Source organism: Clarias gariepinus, chromosome 28 (genome assembly GCF_024256425.1).
Source record: "Clarias gariepinus isolate MV-2021 ecotype Netherlands chromosome 28, CGAR_prim_01v2, whole genome shotgun sequence".
NCBI classification, from domain to species: domain Eukaryota; kingdom Metazoa; phylum Chordata; class Actinopteri; order Siluriformes; family Clariidae; genus Clarias; species Clarias gariepinus.
Window position 1 is genome coordinate 4,392,270 of NC_071127.1, and position 25,227 is coordinate 4,417,496.

Sequence of the window (25,227 nt, forward strand, 5' to 3'; positions counted from 1 at the left end):
AATTTGTTCATACCGAACAACATGCTCTTCTCTTTTTGCACTATATGGCACAACATTTATATTCTTGCTATTTTTTTGCATAAAATATTTTCAAATCATTGATGCTGCTAAGGAATGTCATATGTTTACTGTTTACTCCTCCCACTATGTTAACTCATACCTCATTACTATGAAAGTACTGAAACGTGTTACGTTGTTGTGTTTGTCACTTTGTAGTTCTTTGTTTGCACATTTGCATGTGCAATTTGTGGTATGTTGTCTATTGTTGTCTCTTTTTTGTATAAAAGTAGTTTTAGGTTAACTTAAAAATAAAAAAATTAAATTTTAATGCTAATTAGAGTTGTATTGTTCCTGGAGGAATGTTATTTTGTTTCACTGTGTACTTGGGATGACAATAAAAGCCTACTTGATATCAGTCTCTCAGGAAAACTAACAAACAATTAATGTGATCTAGATATTAAGAGCTGTAGTGTTATTTCTTTAAAAACCGGAACACTTATGACACACACATGTGCACACGGACAGTTATCTCGGGACCGGTAACACACTTCAATTTTTTACTGATGTTACCTTTTTATATGTTCCAATAAAATAAAGTATGGTTCTAGGTGTCTTCATTTTATTAGTTAGCATTGGATAGCAACACAGCTACATTCTCTGGCATCTTTTAAGGTGGAATGTTTCTGTGCATTTTACACAGTACAGGAGCTAACATCGTGAATCAATCAACTCACTTTAAGGTTGCTATGACAACTAAAACCCCATTTCTTCTAACTTGGAGAAAAAAGTGACAGAATGTCATGCTGGTGCGCTCTGGCAGCACTACAGCTGTATTTCTAACCCACAACAGTCCTAGTGCAGTTCTACTGCAAGCAACACACACATTCAGACATAATGATCACTTTGAAATCTTAGCTAGATCAAAAAAACTTTTTGGGAGAGCTGTATATAAACTTTCTGCTTCATTTAGTAAAAATATAGCATGCGCCTCTGGGTGGAGCTGAGCCCCGAGCTGGAGGAGGGTCTAACACATTTATTTTGTTTTTCAAGGAAACTTGTATAGACTTCAGAGAAAGAAAAAATCTGAGGAGTGGGATTTTTTTAAATAGACAAAAGCTATTTTAAAGAAATAAAAGGGAAGTGTTTTGGATGTACACACACAGCAGAGACTCATGTGACTGTCACAATTTTTAAATCCTCTAGAATATTGAGGAAAACTGCATTTTTCGTTTAATACTACTTGTCCACTAGACTGTTTTTGTAACACAGATCTGGCAACCCTGTTTATAGCAGATAGACAAAGACAAACTGAAATAACATTCAGCAACTAAATGAACTTCCATCTCTAAAAAAAAGTAAAAAAATAAGAATGCTTACTTTGTGTTGTATCGATTTTAAGCTGAGTTATTTTCTATTTTTATTTTTTATGTCACTGCTGCTTTTAAACCCTGCAGCTCACACAGTGCAGTTAGTTTGTGTATCAGTTTGTGTGATTAGTTACAGTGTTGTAGTAAATTTCACAGTCATTTCAGACACACTGCAGTCACATTAAGTCAGGTTTTGTGCTGCAGCTTCTCACATACGTACATCTGACCCAAAGACTCTGTGACAAATCATCAGTGTGCAGTGAAAAGAAACAATCTTCCTCCTCAGGACATTGATGATGAACCTAAAACCTCTGCTTCAGTCTCACTATTAGAGAATGTGTCTTACTGAGGAGCAGGTCATGTGACTCTCAGACAGATGATCTTACCTCAGTGTCTCCAGTTTACACTCAGGATTCTCCAGTACAGCAGAGAGAAACTTCAGTCCTGAGTCTCCTAGATTATTACAGGACAGATCCAGGTATCTCAGGTGTGAGGGGTTTGATCTCAGAGCTGAAGTCAGAGCAGCCCAGCCTTCATCTGAGACACCACACTCACACAACCTGTAGAGACACAATGACACACACTTCAACAATAGATTAACTTTAAAGATTGTGTGTCTGTAAAATGATTTTATTATTCAGAATGTCATGGGGATTTAATACTATCTGTTTATTCTAATTAACAGTGTAATTAATAATGATACTACTGAGTATTATAGTTAGATTTCTTTTTTCTTTTCTTTTTTTTTTTCTAGACAGAGAGAGAGTTCTCAGATGTTTCCCTATTAGACATATAGTCTAATCGGGCACAATAAACCTTCATAGCCTTTATTTATAACACTACAGATTTATATTATTGTAGAATCAAGAAAATCTAAATCAAGGTAAAAACATGATCGTACATTTAAATAATCTAAAGTTTAACACATTTATTTTGAGGAAAATAAATATTCAGGTCTTTCCAAATCAGATTACTTTACTATAACACCAGATAGGGCACTGGTGTCTCAGTCTCTTGGGTATTTTGCCTGCCATGTGGATGCCAGAGTTCAATTCGCAGCCAGTGCCCCAAACCCCAGCCACTGGATGCAGTGCTGGTCCCAAGCCCGTATAAAATGGGAGGGTTGCATCATGAAGGGTATCCGGTGAGAAATGTGTGCCAAGCTGTGGTGACCCCTTGCCCGGAACAGCCGAAAAAACAACAAGACCAACAACTGTAACACCAGATACTGTACATGACACACAGTGAACTAAATAAAGGATCCACAGCCTTTATTCTCTCTCTTAGGCTGATCTCTGGTGTGATGTGACTACAAAGTAAATCTCTGGGTTGATCCTCATGAAGATACCATAAAAAAACAAAATGGATCATATTGCTCATCAGTGTAAAATCAATCATCGTGTTTGTCTTTCCTGCAAGTTTACTATGACCTTTAACGATAAGCAAAACAGCTGCTTTCAGCTCTGCTGCATCGCTGGAGCTCCACAACTTACAAAGCCGACTGAAGTGCAGCAGAAGTGCGTCCTACACCAGAAGAACAGAACATTAACCTCAGCTACAGTCAGGATTCTCCAGTACAGCAGAGACACACTTCACTCCTGAGTCTCCTCACATTTAGTTCTCTCAGGTGTGAGAGGTAATACTTGTTGTTAAGATGACGTGTGTCATGTTGGACAGTCTTCCTTTTCTTCACCAATCCCAAGATATTATTAACCAAAGTATTACTGCTGTAATTGAGATTTATCTACATTAAGTGCACTAGAGCTACAAAAGTATTGCTGTTTTAAGGGAAGTTAAAAATAATGAGCTACGTTTTGTAGAATTTAACCCTGTTTAACAGTATCTTAGTGCATAGTTCTGTTTAATTTTGTCACTATTATTATTATTATTATTATTATTGAGTTATATAATTGTTCTGCATGCTGTACTCTTAAAGAAAGTTAGTTACTAAAACAAACTATAAACTATTAACTATCTGCTTTTAGTGAGTTATTGTGACTCAGAGAGATGATCTTACCTCAGTTTCTCCACTTTACAGTGAGGATTCTCCAGTACAGCACAGAGACACTTCACTCCTGAATCTGTTAGTTTATTATATAACAGGTCCAGTGTCTTCACAGTCAGATGCAGTTCTCTCAGATTGGAGGTTTCTGAGTTGAGCGCTGAGCCCAGAGCTGTAGCACTTCTCTCTTTAATTCTATCACACCTGATACTGAAGGAAATAAAATAAGACGTAATTAACTAACACTAGTACAAATGATCAAACAGATCCTCAAAGCTTTCACTGCACCTTCTCATTTTTATAAACACCAAAAGCACAAACAGCACACACACACACACACACACACACTGTATAAACATGGAGCATAAGATTCAGACAGATTGGGAAGTGAGAGTCTGATGAAAAAACAAAAATATTTATTCAGAGTTAGATTTATCTGAACAGCAAATACGTTAGATCTGTTCTTTAATTAGCGAGAAAGATATATGACGTTATCTGAACAGCAAAGACATTAGATTTGTCCTGTAAGTAGCGATATAATTAAATAACATATCAAACGCCTTAGCTGTTCAGATAACTCTGAATGAAACTTTTTATTTTTTCATCAGACTCTGAAATGTGAAGGTGCTTTATGTAGTTTCTATACTGTATTATACAGTACCCATCATTAGCTAACTGGCTAAGTGTAAGGTATTGTAATATAATGTGAAGATTCCTGTGCCCATAAAATAACTCACTCATTGCAGTGCCTGACTTTTTATGTGGTAACACTTCCTATTGCCTATATCTAGACAAATATACACTACCGTCCAAAAGTTTGGGGTCACTTGCAATTTTCTTTGTTTTTGTTTAGTGATTTATTTTCTACATTCTACAACAATACTGAGGATTTCAAAACTATAAAATAAAACAAAGGATAAGGTAATTATATAACAACAAGAAAAACAACAGTTAGTTGTTATTTTAAGACACAGAGGTCAGCCTTTCTGTAATAGTTCTTGCAAGAACAGTATTGTCAAGTGCATTTGCAAAATCCGTCAAGCACCATAATGAAACTGGCTCTAATAAAGGCCATCCCAGGAGGGCGAGACCAAAACCTACCTCTGCCGCAGACACGAAGTTCATTTAGAGTTCATGTAGATTCTCACTGAAGGCATCAAAACTATGAATGAACATGTGGAGTTATGTACTTAACAAAAAAAGGTCTCCACAGTCACCGGACCTGAACCCAATCGAGACTGGGGTGAGCTGGACCGCAGAGTGAAGGCAAAGGGGCCAACAAGTGCTAAACACCTCTGGGAACTCCTTTAAGACTGTTGAAAAACCATTTCAGGTGACTACCTCTTGAAGCTCATCTAGAGAATGCCAAAAGTGTGCAAAGCAGTAATCAGAGCAAAGGGTGGCTATTTTGAAGAAACTAGAATATAAAACATGTTTTCAGTTATTTCCCCTTTTCTGTTAAGTACATAACTCCACATGTGTTCATTCATAGTTCTGATGCCTTCAGTGAGAATCTACAAATGTAAATGGTCATGAAAATAAAGAAAACACATTGAATGAGTAAAGGTGTGTCCAAACCTTTGGCCTATACTGTAAATTAACAAAAACTAACTAGCTTAGCACTAGTGACAGGGCTGCAAACATGACCTAACATAATCCTCTGTGATTTTAAGGTGATAAGTTGAGGTAGTGGAGTTCCTTAACGTAGCAGCAAGAATTAATTGCAGATTCTCTGGGCATGTGTGCGCTAAGCCTCTCTGATGGCCCGGGAAAGTTTGGCTCTTGCTCTTCTAAGGGCCACCTTGTCTCCCACTTGGAAGGCCGAGTCTCGGGTCCTCAGAAGTGCACGCAACTCCGCAGTAATCTACAGTTTCTGGTTGGGTCGTGAGATGATGCTCTTGAAGACAGTGATGTCATCAGTGCACTTGTTGATGTAGCTGGTCAATAATGATGTGTACTCCTCCAAGTCAGTGAAGTTGTCGTCAGTTGCAGCCTTCCTAAACATGTTCCAGTCAGTGACTGGAAACAGTCCTGAAGAGCAGAGATGGCTCCTGCTGGCCAGGTTTTCACCTGCTTCACAATCCGTTTTAAACGCCTGAGGAGGTCTGTATGCTGGAATTAGAACAGAGATGTGGTCTGAGTAGCCAAGGTGGGGGCGGGGTCTGCCCGATATGCGCCGGGGATGTTTGTGTTAATAAGATCCAGCGTGTTTTCCCATCTGGTTGCAAAGTCCACATATTGATGGAATCTAGGACGCACTGACCTGATTTGCATGGTAAAAATCTCCAGCGACAATAAACAGTCCATCCGGGTGTGTATTTTGCAGTTCACTGATCTTTGCATACAGTTCCCATAGCGCTTCCTTAGCATTAGCACTAGGTGAAATGTACACTCCGATAATGAAAACAGTGGTGAATTCACGTGGTAAATAAAAAGACAGACCTTAGTTTCAGTAGTCATGTCAAAGCAGTAACTAAATCAGCATACTGTCATCTCAAGAATTAGATGTTTTGTTTTCAACAGCAGGGTGGATTATTGTAATGGTCTCCTCATCGGCCTTCCCAAGAAGACGATTAGACAGCTGCAGCTCATCCAGAACGCTGCTGCCAGGATTCTGATTAGAACAAGAAAATCTGAGCACATCACACCAGTCCTCAGGGCCTTACACTGGCTTCTTGTAACATTTAGGATAGATTTATTATAGATTTATTTTATTTATTATAGATTTTATTTTATAATTATTTTTTTGTCTTTTATGTGAAGCACTTTGAATTATCATGTCTTCACACAGCTGTAAATGTGTGTTAACTACAATGGGATTACACAAATATTATTTTTCTTTACTTGAGAGAGCCAGCTTTGCCAATCACTTTTTTCTCTCTTTTTGTAAATCAAACTATATTGTAGCAACCCAGAAAAAATATGTACATAAATGATAGATGGCTTTATTTTCAAAAGGTTTATTGCCAAATAAATGTTTGTTATTTAATTAAAAAACACTGTTTCATTATTAGTTATTTAGGGCTCAGTAGAGTATTGTTAAATTCTTTAATGGCCAACTATTGACACATCCTTATTGCTCATGTCAAAATGAGCTGTAAAGTCATTGCCATGTCCTTATGAATTTGTTTAAATCATTAAAGGCTCGATATGGGGTTGCTATGCTTGAAAAATTAACCAAACGGGTACCGACTGCAAGGAATCGGGAGAGTCGGGAGAGGTCGGCCATCCAGTTCCCAGGAAAAAAGATCTGGCTCTCCGGATTTCTGAGCCAATGCTTTGTCTACCCCTAGTGTGTCTACGTGTGTACAGTACGTTTCACATTATCACTAAATGAAGTTCACCTGTGTCTACCACGTGTGTTCCCCTATTTATACCAGTCGAACCCGTAGCTCCCCGTTTGTCCACAGTTGTGTTTCTCCATGTTGTACATTCGTGTTAAACAAGCTGTTCTGTATACTACCTCTCCAGAACTGAGCCGGGTCTGCAGTGTCGGTACATGTTCAGTTCTCCCGATCAAGGTCAAGGCTGAAAGGTTCTCAACCTTTTTAGTTAAGATTATATTTTGTTTATTTCTTTGCCTTTTGATTTTCAACCCGCACGCCCACCTGCAGACCCAGCTTGGGGATTTGTTTGTTGCATTCTTTTTGTTTTTGTTTGCTTGTTTCAACGCTGTTTTAGCAGCAATAAAGACTCGTGTGCTAAGCCTGCATTTGCGTCTGCCTACGTCTGCGTACTGCAATCATGACAGTCTGCCTCTCCCGGTTAGAACATCACCCGGTAAGTGTGTGTGGCAGATACAACAAACAATAATTCTTCTTCTGTTCATTCTGTTAATCTTAAAACAATGCAGACAGTCTTCCTTTTTAAACCTAACACTGTGTGTGTGATACTAAGGCATCATTATTTGCTCCCTTTGTCAGTTATTTACACACCACTCCCTTACACTCTGTTGTATCTCCCATGTCTGACCTCCTCTGTGTGTGAGTATTGTAAAAACTTCTCCCAGAAAAGTACATTAATGTAAGTTTTAAAGACAAATAATGATCTAAAAATCTATAAACTGAAAAGTAAGAAAAAGTTGTGGAATTATCATGTAATAAAATGACAAAAAACAAAAAAGATTTTACTTATTTTAAAACCTTTAAAATAGATAACTGAAAAGCTGTTAAACATAGAATGTTAATAATAATAAATAAAAATAACGAATAAATTGTGTTTGAGCTTTTTAAACACCCCTCCAACAACAGTACTTCATCACATGTCAGTATTTTTATCAGCATAAGGTAAATGGCATGGAGTATATGTACAGTCTTTGTTTAACAGCTAGAATCAACACATCGGGATTAATTAACTAATACAGTCAGTTATATCACAATTTGAACTGTACAGAGAGGTTCCTTGTTTCCCGAAGTTTCCAGACAGAGCAGTGTTTCTGTTAGCATGTGCAGAATTGAGGGGGGATGGATGTGTATTATGTAGTATTTGTCATGAAATTTTTAATTCTCTCTCTATATTATCATTTTCAAACTAATAATGGCGATTAGCCAACCAGAATTCACTATTGTTATGCATTGACAGCTTTAAAGAGCCCCTATTATGCGTTTTCAAATATGATCTTTCATGCAGTGTGTCATGTGGCTGTATGAGAACATAAACTATCTGCACTATCTGTGACGCCGACAGTGCACGATAAATGAAGTTTTTGTCTATTAAAAAAAAAAAAGGCTCACATTTGCCTAAACGAGTCGTTAGCAATTTTAATCTTTCTCTGTTATGGATCCACGCCACTATGTAACATATTTGCAAAATGTCCGCCCATGTTCTACGTCGCGAACAACTTGCCCGCCATCTTACAATAACGTTACCACACTCTTGTTAACATATGACACTTACCACTTAGAAACGTCCTGCTCCAGTCGTGCTAGCGAAACAGTTTCTTGTCGACGTGCCACCTCAACCGTTTCATCGTTAGACTCTGGCTCGAATCGATACGGTAAAACTGACGCCATCTTTTCTATGTATTGACGAGTCTCCAGAGCCGTCGTTCAGTTATGGTAATGGACGTTTCGTTTTCCGACACACGCTGTAGTGGTAGACTAATCATAAATCACCGCGCCATCTGACCAATCCCCCTCCCCCCCCAAAAAAAATACAATTGTTGACACCACCCCGCTTGTATTTTTTTTTACAATTCGACCACTGTGTGTGTGTTTTGTGCGCATGCGCGTGTTTGTGTGTGAATGTCATCCTACACAGTAGCCCCTCCCTCTTCCTCCCGTCTTCCCACATACACGTGCACAACACACACTAATGAAAACACTGCTCTGTCAAGTGCAGGTTAATTTGTTTCATTTTTACTTTATACTTTGCATTAATTATTTTTATGTGGATATTTTTGTGTTGTGGAATGAAGCATTTGAGTTTCCATCATTTCTTATGGGGAAAATTTAATTTGATATACGAGTGCTTTGATATTCAAGCACGCTTCCGGAACGAATTATGCTCGCAATCCAAGTTTTAACTGTAATTTAGTTTTTAATCTGTGCATGTTTGTGAGACATTTACCTTATTCTGATAAAAATAATAATGCTATAACTAACATGTGATGATACAGTATATAGCAGCTAATAAAAGCAACAACAGAAGAAAATTAATGGTTGACATGTCTGCGCATGAGGGACACAAAGACCATTCAAAGGAGCCAATAAAAAACAGGTTATGAGAAAGTATAAGCTCTTCCTTCTGATTGGCTGGTACGGTCCCTCTAGCCTTTAATTGGCTGGAATTGAGCATGGGAGCTTTGTGATACTGAGCGTGTACAGGTAAAAGTAAGGAAATATGATCCAAGTGAGTTTAAATGAACAAAAATATAATCTGATTTAAAAAAAAACAATTCCTAAATTGCCCATAGTGTGTGAATGAGTGTATGTGTGTATGCCCTCTGATAGATTGGCACTCTGTCCAGGGTATACCCTGCCTTGTGCCCTAACCCTCCGGGGATAGGCTACAGGCCCCCTGCGACCCTGAATACAGGATAAAGTGGTATACATGATGAGTGAGTGAGTGAGTGGGTGAGAAAACACAGTTTTATGCTCAGGATTTTGTTATGAAAATAACAGAATACTGTTCCAACAATAGGAAAGTGAGAGGAGAAAAGTGATTGAGTTTCATACAGTAACTGAATCATTCGCTAATCTCTGGGCTGATTGGTAAAATAATAGTGTAAATGACCAAAATACATTATGTAATCAACATTTTTTTTTCAGATTTTTTCCCTAATTTAGTCGTGTCCAATTCCTCCCGTCACTAGGGGGCTCCCACATTAAGCTACTACTACCGCTCAGCCAGCAGGGCCGAAGACTATCACGTGTTTCCTCCGAACCACGTAATGCCAGCCAACCGCTTCTTTTCGAACTGCTCGCTCACGCACTGTTAGGAGCGGCGAAACACATTCGAAGGACAGCGCTATCCACTCCCTCTGCGTGCGCGAGCTCAGAGATGCCCCTGATTGGCTGTAGAGCAGTGGTTGATGTGGGAGCACGAAGTACCTCTCGTCCCTCCCCTCTGAGAGAGCTCGGCCAATCAACTCTCTCTAGACCTCCGGCTGTGAGAGGTTACAGCATCACCCAGGAACCGAACCAGCGATCTCCAGATAATAGGGTGAGCACTTTACCATTGCGCCACTAGGAGGCCCCCAACATTTTTAAAGGTTTTGCTTTTAGGTAAATTTAAGTTATTGCTTTTACTTTGTTATCTCCTGTTAAACTGAAGTTTTATTTTGAAAGGACAGCAGATATGCACATAAAACGGGCAAACTGATTATTGTTAAAACAGAGAAATGTTGAAAGGTCAGAAATGTCACAAGATCCAAAATGGTGCCTAAGAACAAAAAAGGGTGGAAGAGTGGAAGTTGGACAGATGTTTGTCCAGACACAAACCAGGAGGTGTTGACATGAGTTAAGAGGATAGGGGAAAAGAGTGAGAAAATGAGAAACTGAGTGTGGGAGACTTAGCACCTTAAGAAGAGATGCAAGAGGAGACAGGAAGGTAGTAGCAAGGAAAATTAAAAGGTGATATTAGATTCACAAAGCAAAAAGAAAAAAATTAGAATTAAATGATTTCACATTAAAAAAAAATCTCTTACAAGCCGCGAAACTACAGAGCTCAAATAGCAACACTAATCACACCAAACACACCTGTGGAACTGAAACTAAAGCACGAGACAGCTAAAAAACCCTTTAAATTAAAAGGCCCAAAAATACACAGGTCGAATGTGGTATGCCACTGGTAGCACACCCAACGCATAAATTTAAGACGTAAAAAGTGTTTTTCTCCTTAAATGACAAAAACTGTCTTCCACACATTTAATATCTGTCCTTCAGTCTTATTTGTTTGTTCATGTTATAGTTAAATAAGAGATGGTGTTATTCACATTAACACCACATCTTAAAAATATGAAACATGTTTATCAAAGTGTATTTTCAGTTTCTCTCTTTCTACAGTAGAACAGATTTATACAGATTTACTTACATTGCTTTTCTGGATGCTGCAATCACAGGCATCACCATCACAAGAACAGTTTCTGTTATCTTCTCTGGACTGATATATTTATTCAGGTCAAATTCCTTCAGCTCCTCTGCTGATGTCAGTAACACAAACACCAGAGCAGACCACTGTAAAGAAGAGAGTTCACTTTGTTTTCCAGATTTCAGGTAGCGTTGGATTTCCTCCACTAGAGAATCATCACCCAGTTCATTCAGACAGTGGAACAGATTGATGGATTTCTCTGTAGGAAGATCTTCACTGATCATCTTCTTAATGTACTGAACTGTTTCCTCTTTGCTCTGTGAGCTACTTCCTGTCTGTGTTACTAAGTCATGTAAGAGTTTCTGATTGGACTTCAGTGAGAGACCCAGAAGAAAGCGGAGGAAAAGATCCAGATGTCCAGTCTCACTGTATAAGGCCTGATCTATAGCACTCTTGTGGACATCTGAGATTCTATTAAAGGACTGACTTTGTTGAAGAACATTTCTCTGTTCCCTCATGAACATCAGGTGCACATACAGAGCTGCGAGATGCTCCTGAATACTCAGATGAACAAAGCAGTACACTTTACTCTGGTGAAGCCCAAACTCCTGTCTGAAGATCTGCGTACACACACCTGAGTACACTGCTGCTTCTCTCACATCAATGCCACACTCTCTCAGGTCTTCATCATAGAAGATCAGGTTGCCTTTCTTCAGCTGCTGAAAAGCCAGTCGTCCCAGTTTGAGAAGCATTTCTTCATCACTCTCTTGGTTCTCTGAGTACTTTTCTCTTATGATGTTTATCTGAATGATGAGGAAGTGTGTGTACATTTGAGTCAGAGTCTTGGGGATCTCTCCACTCTCTGCTTTACCCAACATTCTCTCTAGAACAGCGGCAGAAATCCAGCAGAAGACTGGGATGTGGCACATGATGTAGAGGCTTCTTAATGACTTCAGGTGTGTGATGATGTCATTGGCCAGGCTCTGATCACTGATCCTCTTCCTGAAGTACTCCTCCTTCTGTGGGTCATTAAACCCTCGTACCTCTGTGACTCGATCGACACACTCAGAGGGGATTTGATCAGCTGTTGCTGGTCGGGAGGTGATCCAGATGAGAGCAGAGGGAAGCAGATTCCCTTTGATCAGGTTTATCAGCAGCACAGGCACTGATGCCGATTCAGTTACATCACACACTCTCACTGTGTTCTGGAAATCCAGAGAGAAACGACACTCGTCCAATCCATCAAAAATGAACAGAACCTTTTCCAAACTGCACATTTCTGTTTCTTTTGTTTCCTTAAAACAGACATGAAGGAGCTCCATCAGACTCAGTTTCTGGTCCTTCATCAGATTGAGCTCTCTGAAAGGAAGTGGAAATATGAGGTGGACGTCCTGATTTGTTTTCCCTTCAGCCCAGTCCAGAATGAACTTCTGCACAGAGACTGTTTTTCCGATGCCAGCAACTCCCTTTGTCAGCACAGTTCTAATGGGTTTGTCTTGATCAGATAAGGACTTAAAGATGTCATTGCATTTGATTGGTGTTTCATCTGTTGGTGTTCTCCTGGATGCTCCCTCAATCTGTCTCACCTCATGTTCTTTATTGACGTCTCCACTGTCTCCCTCTGTGATGTAAAGCTCTGTGTATATCTCATTCAGGAGTGTTCGGTTCTCCTGATTTATCATCACCCCATTCAAGAACTGAAACTGCTTCATCAAATTTAATCTAAACTTTTTCTGGAATTCATTCACAGCAGCAGATTCTAGGTCTTGCCTGTAACAGGGTGAAGAAGGAAGACATGGTTAGACACAGGGTAAAATTTGAGTTTAATTAGGCATTTTTCATGAGTGGATATGTAGTCACATAGTTATTTGTGATTTTGTCACTATGTATTACTTTTAGTCTATTTTATGTTTTCTATAATCTAATCAATCTGTAGTTAATAACAGAAGAGAGATTTATGACGTCAATGTCAATGTGTCAATGTAACAGTCATGCTATTTTTGTTGATCTTAGCCTTTATCTCTGATAATGCTCCTGTTTTCTGTAAGTCACTGGGAAAAGTAAAATAGCTGTTAAGGTTAACCACTTCATACTACACCTTATAATATATACTTTATACCACGTTATACTAATTTTAACTCTCTGATGCTGTACAGGGGACTGTGAGGCCTGGAGCTTAGCCCTAAGTTTAATAAAATTAGTATATATGAGGACAGTATAGGGATATAACAGCAGGAATGGGGGGGAGGGGGGGGTAGGACGACTTTCTCAAACACACACACACACACACACACACACACACACACTAACGGATTGGGAATGACTGCTGTCTGGCTCATGGATAACATAAATTGTCTGAATAACGGATTACATTTTTGAAAAAGTAACTACACGGTGTTACGCGTTAGGTTTTCTGTTTATTCCTTTTAACATGATTAGTAGAGATGATACAAAGACAGAATACTGTGGACAAGAGCTGTAACTATACAAAATAAACATCTGTATCAGCCATCTCGGCCACATTATAATTTAAAATATTGTAACAGTATCAGCTCAGAATTTCACAATCGGTACATGCATAATAACTACCCATGAACAAATAATGTGTTTGATTAAACTCTAATTATTATGTGATGTTACCTGAGTACAGAAGAGGAGTCTCCACTTTTAAAGTTTAAAGGAAAATCCATAGACACATCACTCTTCATGGAGACACAGCTGGGTTCTGATCTCTTTCTCTGGAGTTTACTGTACAACATTATAGACAGAACTTTATATTCACTCTTTACAGTGATTGTATACACCTATGTGGACTATTTGTTTAACAATGATCAGGGTAATGTACAGTCATTATTGGCTGTTTTAATTATTTTGTTAGACAGAACAATTACTTTTACTGTCACATTAAAATGCATTTACTTTCATATTATGTACATGCAACTGAAACACTGAACTGTGCATTTATTGATATTAGTTACTCTACAACATTTAGTGAAGGTCTTGTTGAGGCGTTAGGGCTTAATTGAAATACAGCATCAATTATTAAATATCATAATGCTTATATGTATAATGTATAAATACTTAATCATAGCCTTTTTCTCTGCAGTGACAATAAGAGAACTGTGATCTTGCCTGTGTCCAGTTTAAGTGTTACAGTGTAAGTGTTTTCTTTTACAAAATTCCAAGGAAGATCTTTTCTACATATTACATAGCTTTACTACTACATTATGCCGAATCAACAGATAAGGTGTTTAACTTTACCTCTGAGAACTATGAGATGTTACCTGTATACAGATGAGGAGGCTCTAGTTTTAAAGTTCACAGGAAAATCCATAGACACATCACTCTTCATGGAGACACAGCTGGGTTCTGGTGAGTCTGATCTCTTTCTCTGGAGTTTACTGTAAAACATTATACAGTAGATATGAAACAGAATATGGTTGACTGTTAAGCTACAAAATACCTACAGAGACAAATTTGCTAGATCATGTATCGCAATTCTTCCTTTAAATACTTTTGAACAGCTCTAACTCATCTTACCCACTCATGAGCAACATTAATGGTAGAGAGGAAACCTAACTGCTTCAAAGCATACCTAATTGGTTTGCACCTGACATCAATTCCACTGCATTCCAAGGCAACATGACTAACTGTCAAAATGTCTATGGTTTGCATCATTATGATTGCTCGGCTTGATTACACATATAATTAATGAGAAGATTTTATCAAATGCCACAGGTAGTTGGCCATAACAATAAAAAGAAAAATGACTGAAAATCATCTGTAAGAACTTGTGTGTGTTTAAGTGGAGTGGAACACACCGTATACTGTATGCCTATGTTTATGTAGGTAAATTTTTCTTTTTCTTAAAGTCTTAAAGTTATTGTTGTTTATTTGCTTTATTGGAGTCTGTGTCCATGTATTCCTGTTTAACAGTATGTACAGTAGTAACTATAACCCACCACTATGTTCAGCTATATTTTGCGAAGTGCATCCGTGTGTATGTTTGTGTCTTTATGTTTGTTTGATATTTATTACTTATAAGTTTTAATTCTCTTTTTAAGGTCACTGGCGGTCGTGTAAGCATTTCACTACATTTCGTACTGTGTATGACTGTGTATGTGACAAAAAATAATTTGAATTTGATTTGAATTTGTCTGCACACATTAATTTATCTGTGTAATATATTTAAAACAACAGCTCTAAGCAACCCCTTTAGCATGATTGACAGCACAACCAGCCAATCACAGCACAGTATGAAGAAAAGGGCAGGAATGAGCAACGCACTGCACCAAATCCAGTGCAGTGTGCATAATGACAATGTAATGATACTCAATAACAGGCACATCTTTTAATTCTTTTGTTAAATCGTTTCTCTTTATAAAATAAGGAGCACATCTGAAGTATTCGGTGATCTTCTGCTTATACCATTCCCTGGAAATATCGTTTAAAATGGCTCAATATGGACTTTCCCCATCTCGTCCATTCAGTTTTTTTCACTTCCTGTCCTTCAGAGTGATAGTGTGCATTATAATAGTCACATGATTGTATACAATCTATTGCAAAATGCAAAATTAGGCTAATCAGGAAGAATTGCTAGCAAAATACCAGACCAACAGCCTCCTGTTATTCTGTCCACATAAATGGGAAAAAATAATAATGAAACTGTGTTTAGCATTATTTGTGTTTAACTGTGTTTACCTTCCATCTGAAGGTAGTAACACTAATTTGCTGTATATATGTGCCCTCCAGTTTCTATCATGGTTGGATTGACCACGATCTAAAATGCAAATTAAAGTCAACACCTGTGTGCTGTGCTTGATGTTAGTTACACTCGAGTCTAACACCATTCAGAAGCACAGTGTGGTTGTACTGGTGGTGGAGTAACCAGAAATTAATTATATAGAATGAGAAAATGTACACAATAAAAGCACAATTGTTTTCCTCATCTGTGCAAAGTTAAATTGGTTAGCATTACATGCTTCTGCATTTCGGATGGATTTCAGATGAAGAAATAATTATGCTATTTTATTTTTTATTTAAGGCACACTTTACCGTCACTTAAGTTTTTTATTTATTTTTATTATTATACATATTTTTTAATTAAACCTGTTGAAAATGTAAAAATAGAAAAAAAACCTAAATAAAAATGATAAACTTTGATTATGTCTTATAAGGGTTTCACAAATTGCTGATGGAACCAAGTCAGAGAGTTTAACACCCTGTTATAAGGATGCTGTGGTTGGACATGTTGCCATTACAAATAAAAATAAATGTAAAACAACAAAAGATAGAGAGTGGGAACCTAACATGTCTAAGAGTGTAAACACTGTTTACAACATATTTGTGAACACCAAAACTCTGTACTTCTCTAGTGCATTGTTTTATTTCCACTCTAAACTGTTTAACTGCACTTTTTAGGGACATAATTTCACAATGAATGCAAAAATGACATTTTTTTCAAGTGATGTCTGTGATAATTATTCTTTTAATGAATACTTACAACATATACTATTATTGTTTAATAAATAAAATACTAGTACATGATATCTTACCATTTTTGTGAGGGTGGGGTCACATTATTTGCATCCGAATCAGGGCTCTTCATTTTTGAATATTAGTGTATGTACAGAGAGCTCATGGACAAAAAGCTGACTCCTAAAGATGCTGATCTCTTTTGCTGGAATTAATTACACTCCTAAACACACAAAATAAATATGTAAATAATATCAGGAAAAATTATATCCAAAACAAATTGTGTGTTTAGAGTACTGAGGGATTGTACATAAGAAGCAGTGGGATTTAGTGTCATGAGTGTAACGTAGATGTAGGAGAAAAGAGAGAGAGAGAGAGAGAGAAAGAAAGAGAGAGAGAGATTTTTAATTATGTTTGTACCCTACAAGGCTTGGAAAATTTCGAGTGTCCATGTTCTTAGAACAGGAAAAAAGGCAGGTAAACAGCGTTAAACATGATCAGGGCAATCTTGCTGTTTTTAAAAACTAAAGCAGGTTATTGAGAAACAGATAACTTTACTTATTTGCCCCAGATGCCTAGCCACTATGTGAGTCCAATTCCAATTGAAAACCACTGTTAAGTTTCCCTGAACGTGTTCTTCTTTTAAAATTTCAGTCTCTTCCTAATGTACAGGATTACCATGCTGCTCACCTTTTTCTCCAGTTATCTGTTTCAAGCAACTTTCCAAAACCTGACATTGAGCTCCCAGTGTGTGATCCAACAGCAACCATTTAAATGACAATTATCGCACTCAATTTGTTTCTTGCATCATTTCCATTACTTTTATCCAACCCAGACTTACATTAAAAGATCTCCCTGTGGTTCTGTTGTGTCCTGCTTTTGGGTCCGACCTCTCTACACCCTTTCTGAATAGAAGAACTTATATAAAGAAGGACCGATACTCCTCTGCCCTCTGGCCCTGTCTAACTCGTCCTGGAGTCCTGCTTCTGGTTGGAGATCTTGTCGCATTGATGCTCCGTGTGGTCTGCCTGGGATGCGTGTGGTGACTGGGGTTGGTTCCACTTTTCCATGAAGGTGGTCCTGTCCTCGACTGATGCAGACAGCAAGTTTTTGAGTACCTGTGACTTCAGTCGCTCAATAGTTCGGGACTGGAATTTACTAGAGTCTACCTGAGCCTCCAGGAACAAACTGGACTCCATTTAATTTAACACATCACCTGTTATACTGAACTTCCAGTCTCACATAGTTTTATGCAGATCAATCCCTGCTATCCGCTTTCACCCAGATGAGGATGGGTTCCCTGTTGAGCCTGGTTCCTCTCAAGGTTTCTTCCTATTACCATCTCAGAGAGTTTTTCCTTGCCACTGTTAAAATTATTCATTAATGAACGTGAATAAGGATCGGTTCTTTGGCAAGAAAATCCCAATAAAACTAATCTGTGATCTCCAATTAACGGTGGAGGAAAACAAAATGCACAGCGCGCGGTCTTTCCTGGACTACTGTGTGTCGCGATCCGTGCAGGCGAGGTGGATCCATGGACAGAATGCTGAAGTGAACAGCCGGCGCGCGCTAAACGCAGGTCTGATCCGGGGGAATAATCGTGGTCGTGGGTGTGCGTGGTTCAAAGCCGTGGAGTCAAAGAAAGTCTGTGATCCAGAGTCGTGGTAGTAAAACTAGAGCAAGGATCGATATCCAGAAAACCAAGAAAACAATAATCCAAGATCAAGGCAGAAATGACTGAAAGTCAGATCTTAAACTACATCATGTTTTTGTTCCGGACTATCAAATCTAAATCCCCCCAAGTACTCTAAATGATTTATTAATGAGTTATGAGGGAGATAAACTCAGTATATAACACACACCAGAGATAAACAGTTCAGTTCCGCTGACATGACGCAGTGTTACTGCTGATAGAAAACCGAGTTTTATATTAAATATAAACACATTATTCCGATATAAAGTCGTTTCTGATAAAGAAATCACTCACTTTTACTCAGCAGTCCTTGTTGTGTGACATTAATATCACTGTTTCTGTCGCGTGTTAAAGATTTTTGGGTTGAAAACAACAGCAACAAAATGGAGGCTGCGATAGAAACACTTTCACTTTATCCGAGTCATGTGTCGTTTAGGGAATCGGCTCTTTGATCCGACACATTTTGATGATCTCAGAATCAAAAAGGGAAAGAATGAAAATTAAATCTTTACTTGTTGAGGAAAATTCTTGACGTTTTGTTCTTATAAAGTTACACTACAAGTCCATTTTAATGACCAATAAATGAAATAAATGTTCTCTGAATAATAATAATCTCACATAGGTTCTGTTCACATTTTTACCCTAATGTCACACAGATGATGATTTTTATGGCCACCTGAAAGCACAAATCTGATGTTTGTTTGTTTTTTGTTTTTTTTGTTTTTTGGATCTGAGTCCCTTTCATATGTGGTCCTAGATCAGATATACCCGGTATGCAGTCATGAGACATGATTTATTTTTATTTTTGCCTCAGCACCAGTGTTCTATCATGTTTTTCTATTCTGACAGAAGTTTCTACCAGTAGAAAAATAAAATATTTAAAAAACAATGTATCAGTCCATAGTTATTATCCAGTTTCATGTTCGTTTGTCAACATCTCCTAACTACAGTTTTGAATAGTGTTAACACTGAAAAAAAGTATATAGTGCAGTTATCAGAGGTACTGTAACATTTCCTAACATACTGTTGCCATTTTATGTCATCCTATACGTTCTCCAACAGGCCTGCTCGCACCGTCACAAAGGAAAAGGAGTAGTGAGGAGTTAGTTCTTCAACTTCTCCACCACTTTCAACACTATCTAGCCCCCTCTACTTGGAGCTAAGATGACAAAAATGCAGGTGGACTCCGACTTGGTGACCAGGACTACAGACCACCTCATCAGGAGATTATGCCTTGTCCTTTTTTTACTACGTGTACTTTTAGTCTTTTTACGTTGTTATGATGTGGATGTACAGCACTTTGGTCAGTCTCGTGGCTGTTGTAAATGTGCTATATAAATAAACTAAACCTAAACCAGGAATTCACAGAATGTCAGGATGAGAAACTGCACCTCTGAGACCATGGTCAGCACTGAAGTTCCTCAGGAGACTGTACTTTCCCCTTTTCTTTTGAAGTATGGTCTACACCAGTGGCCTGCAAACCGTTTTGTGAATCCATGTTCATGATACTGCCACCTACTGCATAGTATACGTATTGCAGTAGACCTAAATCGATACTTCATGCGCTAATACTTACTGTACCAATCACACAGCTGGCTCCGCCCTATTGCTCTTGATTGACAGACAAAGTAATTCTGCTGAAAAGTTGCATTATGAAATAAATAGGCCATCGTGAAAAACAGGATTTTGAAATAAAAATTTACTTTGAAAAAATAACATTTTGGAATAAAAACAGCTGGGATTAAATAAAATGCCTCTGCAATAATCTCTGTTATTGGGAAAAATAATGACCATGAAATATTTTTTCATAATAATAAGTAAATAATAATATTATTCACAATTATAATGTTGCTTCTGCTTTATATAGCAGAAGCAATATATTTTACAATAATAAGCTTTTTAAAATTATTTCATATTATAATTCTCATATTACATGTATGTGTCTTATTTATTCATAGAGTTATTTATTTCATTATGTCCTATTTATTTATTAAATTTTTAACACTTTGGAGTTCCATACACTTGAAACTTACACTGATTAGTGGTATATCTTACACTGCATCACGATGATACCCCCTGCAAAATGTTTATGATATTTTACAAACAAATAGGCCAATTTGTCTATTCCTCATAAAGTGTTCAGGTGAAATTCCACTAATACAAGTGTGACAAATATGCAAAGAAAAAAATCAGAAAGGGGCAAATACTTTTTCATGGCACTGCACATGTAGTCAGATTGTTCCACTGGGATGAAACTGAGGCAGGTGGAGTTATAGCACTTTCAAAATCATACTAACTTTACACTATTATGAATAACTTTGAATGATGAATGCCTTTTAACACCCTTGTGACTCAATAAGAGACAATTTAAAGAATATTTTCTAACAGTCTGTAAATGATACATTTTGACAGTTTTGTCTTGCAACTTTTGAAATGAACAAATAAATAAATTAATTAATTTAAAAAAATCACAATACTGCCAAAATGTCTCATTTTGCAGTCAAACTGTTTATAAGCCTCCTGGGTGTCTGTAAGACTATTGATACTGGTCACTGAAAATATTGTCTTTATACGTAGTTTTATACAGTATGTTGCATTAAATGTCAGCATTAAATAGTCTCGCGCCGCAGTACCTGAGCAAACTGCTAGTGTCTTACAATCCGCCACGCCTACTTCGATCAAAGGATGCAGGCGGCTTGTCAGTACCGCGTATTATTAAAACTACAGCAGGGGGCAGAGCTTTTTCTTACAAAGCCCCAAAGTTATGGAATAGTGTTCCAAATAGTGTTCGGGACTCAGACACTGTCTCAGTGTTTAAGTCCAGGCTAAGAACCCATTTATTTAGCCAAACATTTTTATAAATAGATTAGCCTTAGGTAAAGGAGCAGATCTGGGGGACTCATGGACGTAGAGTATTAGGTGAACTGGTATGTTTGGATGCTGTCTTCCCCACTCTCATTGATCACTCAGGTTTGTTGACGGTGAGGTGATTGGTTGCCTTACATCTCTGGAAGCCCTCGTGTTTGTGTTTCCTTCTGGCTCTCCCTTTTAAGTTATGCTGTCATAGTTAGTCCTGCCAGAGTCTCTGCTTGCACTCTGAGCTAAATATACATTCACTTTTTACATTGTTCAACCGTAACCATACCTAACTGTTATTTCTCCATCTCTTTGCTCTCTCCTTTTCTGCTCTCTGCTCTCTCTCTCTCTCCTTTTTCCTCTACCTATCTCTCTGTCGAGCTATACATGTCGCTCCTGAGCTGCCAGTGATCCAGACCCCCTCTGCCTGCTGGACCTCTTTAACTCATCCTGGAGTCCTGCTTCTGGTTGGAAATCTCATCACATGGATGCCCCCGTGTGGTCTGCCTGGAATGCATGTGGTGACTGGGGTTGGTTCCACTTTTCCATGAATTTGGTCCGGTCTTCGACTGATGCAGACAGCTGTTCTCTGAGGACCTGTGACTTCAGTCGCTCAATAGTTCAGGACTGGAATTTCTCACAGTCTACCTAAGCCTCCAGGAACAAACTGGACTTTAATCTTACACTCCTCTTATACTAAACTTCCAGTCTCGCATATTATTATGCACATCAATCCCTGCTATCTGTTTCACCCAAATGAGGATGGGTTCCCTGTTGAGTCTGGTTCCTCTCAAGGTTTCTTCCTATTACCATCTCAGGGAGTTCTTGCCACTGTCGCCGTCGTCCTAGGCTTGTTCATCAGGGACAATCATATAATTTTGATTCACACACATTCACATTTCATACAAACTTAATTCTTTTGATTGTGTAAAGCTGCTTTGTGATGATGTAAATCGTTAAAAGCGCTATACAAATCAAATTGAATTGAATTGAATATGTCAAGAGTAGTATTTTAAAATCAATGTGAAATTTCACAGGGAGCCAATGCAATGAAGATAAGATAGGGGTGATGTGCTTATATCTTCTGGTTCTAGTGAGGACTCTCGCTGCTGCATTCTGGACTAGCTGAAGCTTATTCATGCATCTAGCTGAACAACCAGACAATAAGGCATTACAATAGTCCAACCTACTGTAGAGGTGATAAAAGCATGAACTAGTTTTTCTGCATCGTTTAGCGACAATAAATTTCTTATCCTGGCAATATTTCTGAGGTGAAATAATGCTATCCTGGTAATATTATCTACATGTGCTTCAAATGAAAGGCTGAAATTAATAATCACACCAAGGTCTTTTATTGTTGCACTTGATGAAACAGAGAGGCCATCTAAAGTTACGGTGTGATCTAAAATTTTACTTCTAGCTGTATGCGGTCCTATGACTAGAACTTCTGTCTTATCCAAATTAAGCAGAGGAAAGTTAATTAGCATCCAATTTCTTATGGCCTGCACACATTGCTCAATTTTAGTAAGCTGTTTTTTCTCATCAGGTTTTGCTGAGACATATAACTGTGTATCGTCAGCATAACAATGAAAACTAATACCATGCTTACGGATTATGTTGCCCAAAGGAAGCATGTAAAGGGAAAAAAGCAGTGGACCTAAAACTGAACCCTGCGAAACGCCAAACTCCACTATAGAGAACATGCAGAATAATCACCATTTAAGTCTAAATACTGATAACCATGGGTCAGATAGGATCTGAGCCAGGAGAGGGCTGTACCCTTAATTCCTACTACATTTTCTAATCTGTGAAGAAGAATAGCGTGATCAATGTTGTCAAAAGCTGCACTGAGGTCGAGTAATACAAGCATAGTTACACAACCCTGATCAGAGGCCAATAGGATTTCATTTACTACTTTAACGAGTGCTGTTTCCGTGCTGTGATGAGGCCTAAATCCTGACTGATACAGTTCATGTATGCCATTTCTATGTAGATATGAGCATAGCTGCTCCGCTACTATCTTTTCCAGAATTTTAGAGATAAAGGGGAGGTTTGATATTGGCCTGTAACTGGACAGCTGACAGGGGTCGAGGTCATGTTTCTTAATTATCGGTTTGATAACTGCTAATTTAAAAGATTTTGGAACATAACCAATGCTGAGTGAAGAATTAATTATTTTCAACAGAGGTTCTGTCAGGGGTGGTCTGTGTGAGGCAGGCTTGGAGGACCCAAAAGCAGACACAACAGAATATGTTCAATATAACTGATTTTAATGCACAATGTCAAGGTCAAAACAGATTAATTATAATCAAAAGGAAAGTTACTCTATTTAAATACCACCAATTTAACCCTAGGATGCACAAGTGGGTCAAAAATGACCCGGAGAGGTCATTTTCTTGCAATATCTTTGTAATGAAAAGTTGTTATCTTTTCATATTCCAGGTATTCCTCAAATAACATGTTTTTGATGATATTCCATTAAAATGTTTAAGTTACCTCTTTTACTTTTTAAGAAATTATAATATTTGTATTACTACCCCAAGTTTCCATAAGTGGGTCAAAAATGACCCACATGCATTTCCCATACAATTTTATGGGAACCTCAAGTCAAGTCAAAGTTTATTGTCACAACCATAGTTATACATGCACAACATGTAGTGAAATGTATTGCATACAACCATCAGCCTCATCTACGTAACAATCTGACAATAACAATTATTACATGACCTGTTCCTATAGTCAACTGCAGTCAGCGATTCATTCCCAGTGATTGTGTCACTGTGGATGAACAGCTTGTGCCATTCAGGGGCAGGAGTAAGTTTTTGCAGTACATGCCAAGCAAGCAACCAAGTACGGCCTAAAGATCTTCTGGGTTTGTGATGCACACATCCCATATGCGGTAGATGGGATGGTTTACATAGAGAGACAACCAGGGGAAGAAGTTCAGAAAAATCTGGGGGAGAACATTGTCCGGCAGTTGTGCAGTAGATTTAGAAACACAGGTCGCAACATCACCACAGATAATTTTTTCACCAGTGTGCCTCTTGCGCAGCATCTCCTGGAAATGGATCTCACTATTGTGGGGACTCTACGGCAGAACAAGCCAGATATCCCTCCTCTCATGAAGGGCTCCAAATCCAGGGAGGTTCACAGCACAGAGTTTGAATTCAATGGCAGCATTACTATGGCCAGCTACGTCAGAAAGAAAGGAATGGCTGTTGTCCTCATGAGCACGATGCACCACAATAAAATGGTGGACGAAAACACCAAAAAGAAAAAACAAAAGTGATCACATTTTATAACAAGACCAAAGGAGGTGTTGACACCATGGACCAGATGGTTGGCACCTACACCTGCAAGCGACAAACACAAAGGTGGCCCATGGTACAACATCCTTGACATCGCCACCCTAAATACCTATACCTTTTTCACGACTCAGCACCCTGAATTCAACAAAGGTATCACCAATGCACGACGACTCTTCCTCAATTCCTCAAAGAGCTCTCAAAGGAGCTTGTCACACCACACATGAGGAGTCCACTGGAAGGCTGCCCACAACTGCAAACCCCGATCATTGAAGCAATGGGAAGGTGTGGAGTGACAAAACCCACAACCCAGCCAAAGGACAGAAGCAGACAGGGCCAACTGAAAAGAAAGAGGTGTCAGATCGGCCCAAGTAACAAAGATCGCAAAGTCAGCAATAGGTGTGGGAAATGCATTGTGCCTGTGTGCAATGATCACAGACAGAAACAGGTAGTCTGTCACAACTGCATGCAATGAGGAGACAAGAAGGCAAAACAGGGACTATCACATCAAACGCTTTAGCATACACGGAGACTTACCTGCAAGAGAATAGAAAAGAGTGAGGAACTGTCAATGACCAGACATTTACACACATACACATAATGAATGTTGACATTGATCTATTGCTGTTCTGTATAATATTCGTTTTTTAATTATCAAAATGTTCAAAATCTGTAATAAAGTGAAAAATAATACAATTTCAAACATGAAATCATTTTTGTGTGGTCTAAAATGTAATACAGACTATGTTGCAATTCATTATTCACAACCAAAATGACAAAAATAGCATAAAACACATTGACTTTTATAGGTGGGTCAAAAATGACCCATTTATGGAAGAGTGTAGGGTCATATCACTTGTGCATCCTAGGGTTAACGCAGAAAATGAAAGTCAAAAGGAGGAGATTGAAATAAAAAAAAAACATTACTTTGAAGTGAGCTGTGGCGTGGCTGAGCAGGGGCTGTAGATAGAAATAAAGGAGCGAATGGCACAGAGCGTG

At 38.3% G+C, this 25,227-nt stretch overlaps 2 protein-coding genes across 2 annotated transcripts in view; both read right to left on the reverse strand.

Moving 5' to 3' along the window:
- Positions 1-18,488, reverse strand: part of LOC128515925 (NLR family CARD domain-containing protein 3-like) — a 37,836-nt gene extending 19,348 nt beyond the window's left edge. The window contains exons 1-7 of the mRNA XM_053490189.1: positions 18,362-18,488; positions 16,455-16,597; positions 14,184-14,300; positions 13,540-13,647; positions 10,903-12,669; positions 3,385-3,579; positions 1,754-1,927 (exon numbers count right to left, since the gene is read on the reverse strand). Coding sequence (XP_053346164.1) covers positions 1,754-1,927; positions 3,385-3,579; positions 10,903-12,669; positions 13,540-13,647; positions 14,184-14,300; positions 16,455-16,507 — 2,414 coding nt within the window. The 5' untranslated portion in view covers positions 16,508-16,597; positions 18,362-18,488. The remainder of the gene's footprint in view (positions 1-1,753; positions 1,928-3,384; positions 3,580-10,902; positions 12,670-13,539; positions 13,648-14,183; positions 14,301-16,454; positions 16,598-18,361) is intronic.
- Positions 1-25,227, reverse strand: part of LOC128515593 (NACHT, LRR and PYD domains-containing protein 3-like) — a 252,939-nt gene that overhangs the window by 82,519 nt on the left and 145,193 nt on the right. The window lies entirely within an intron of this gene.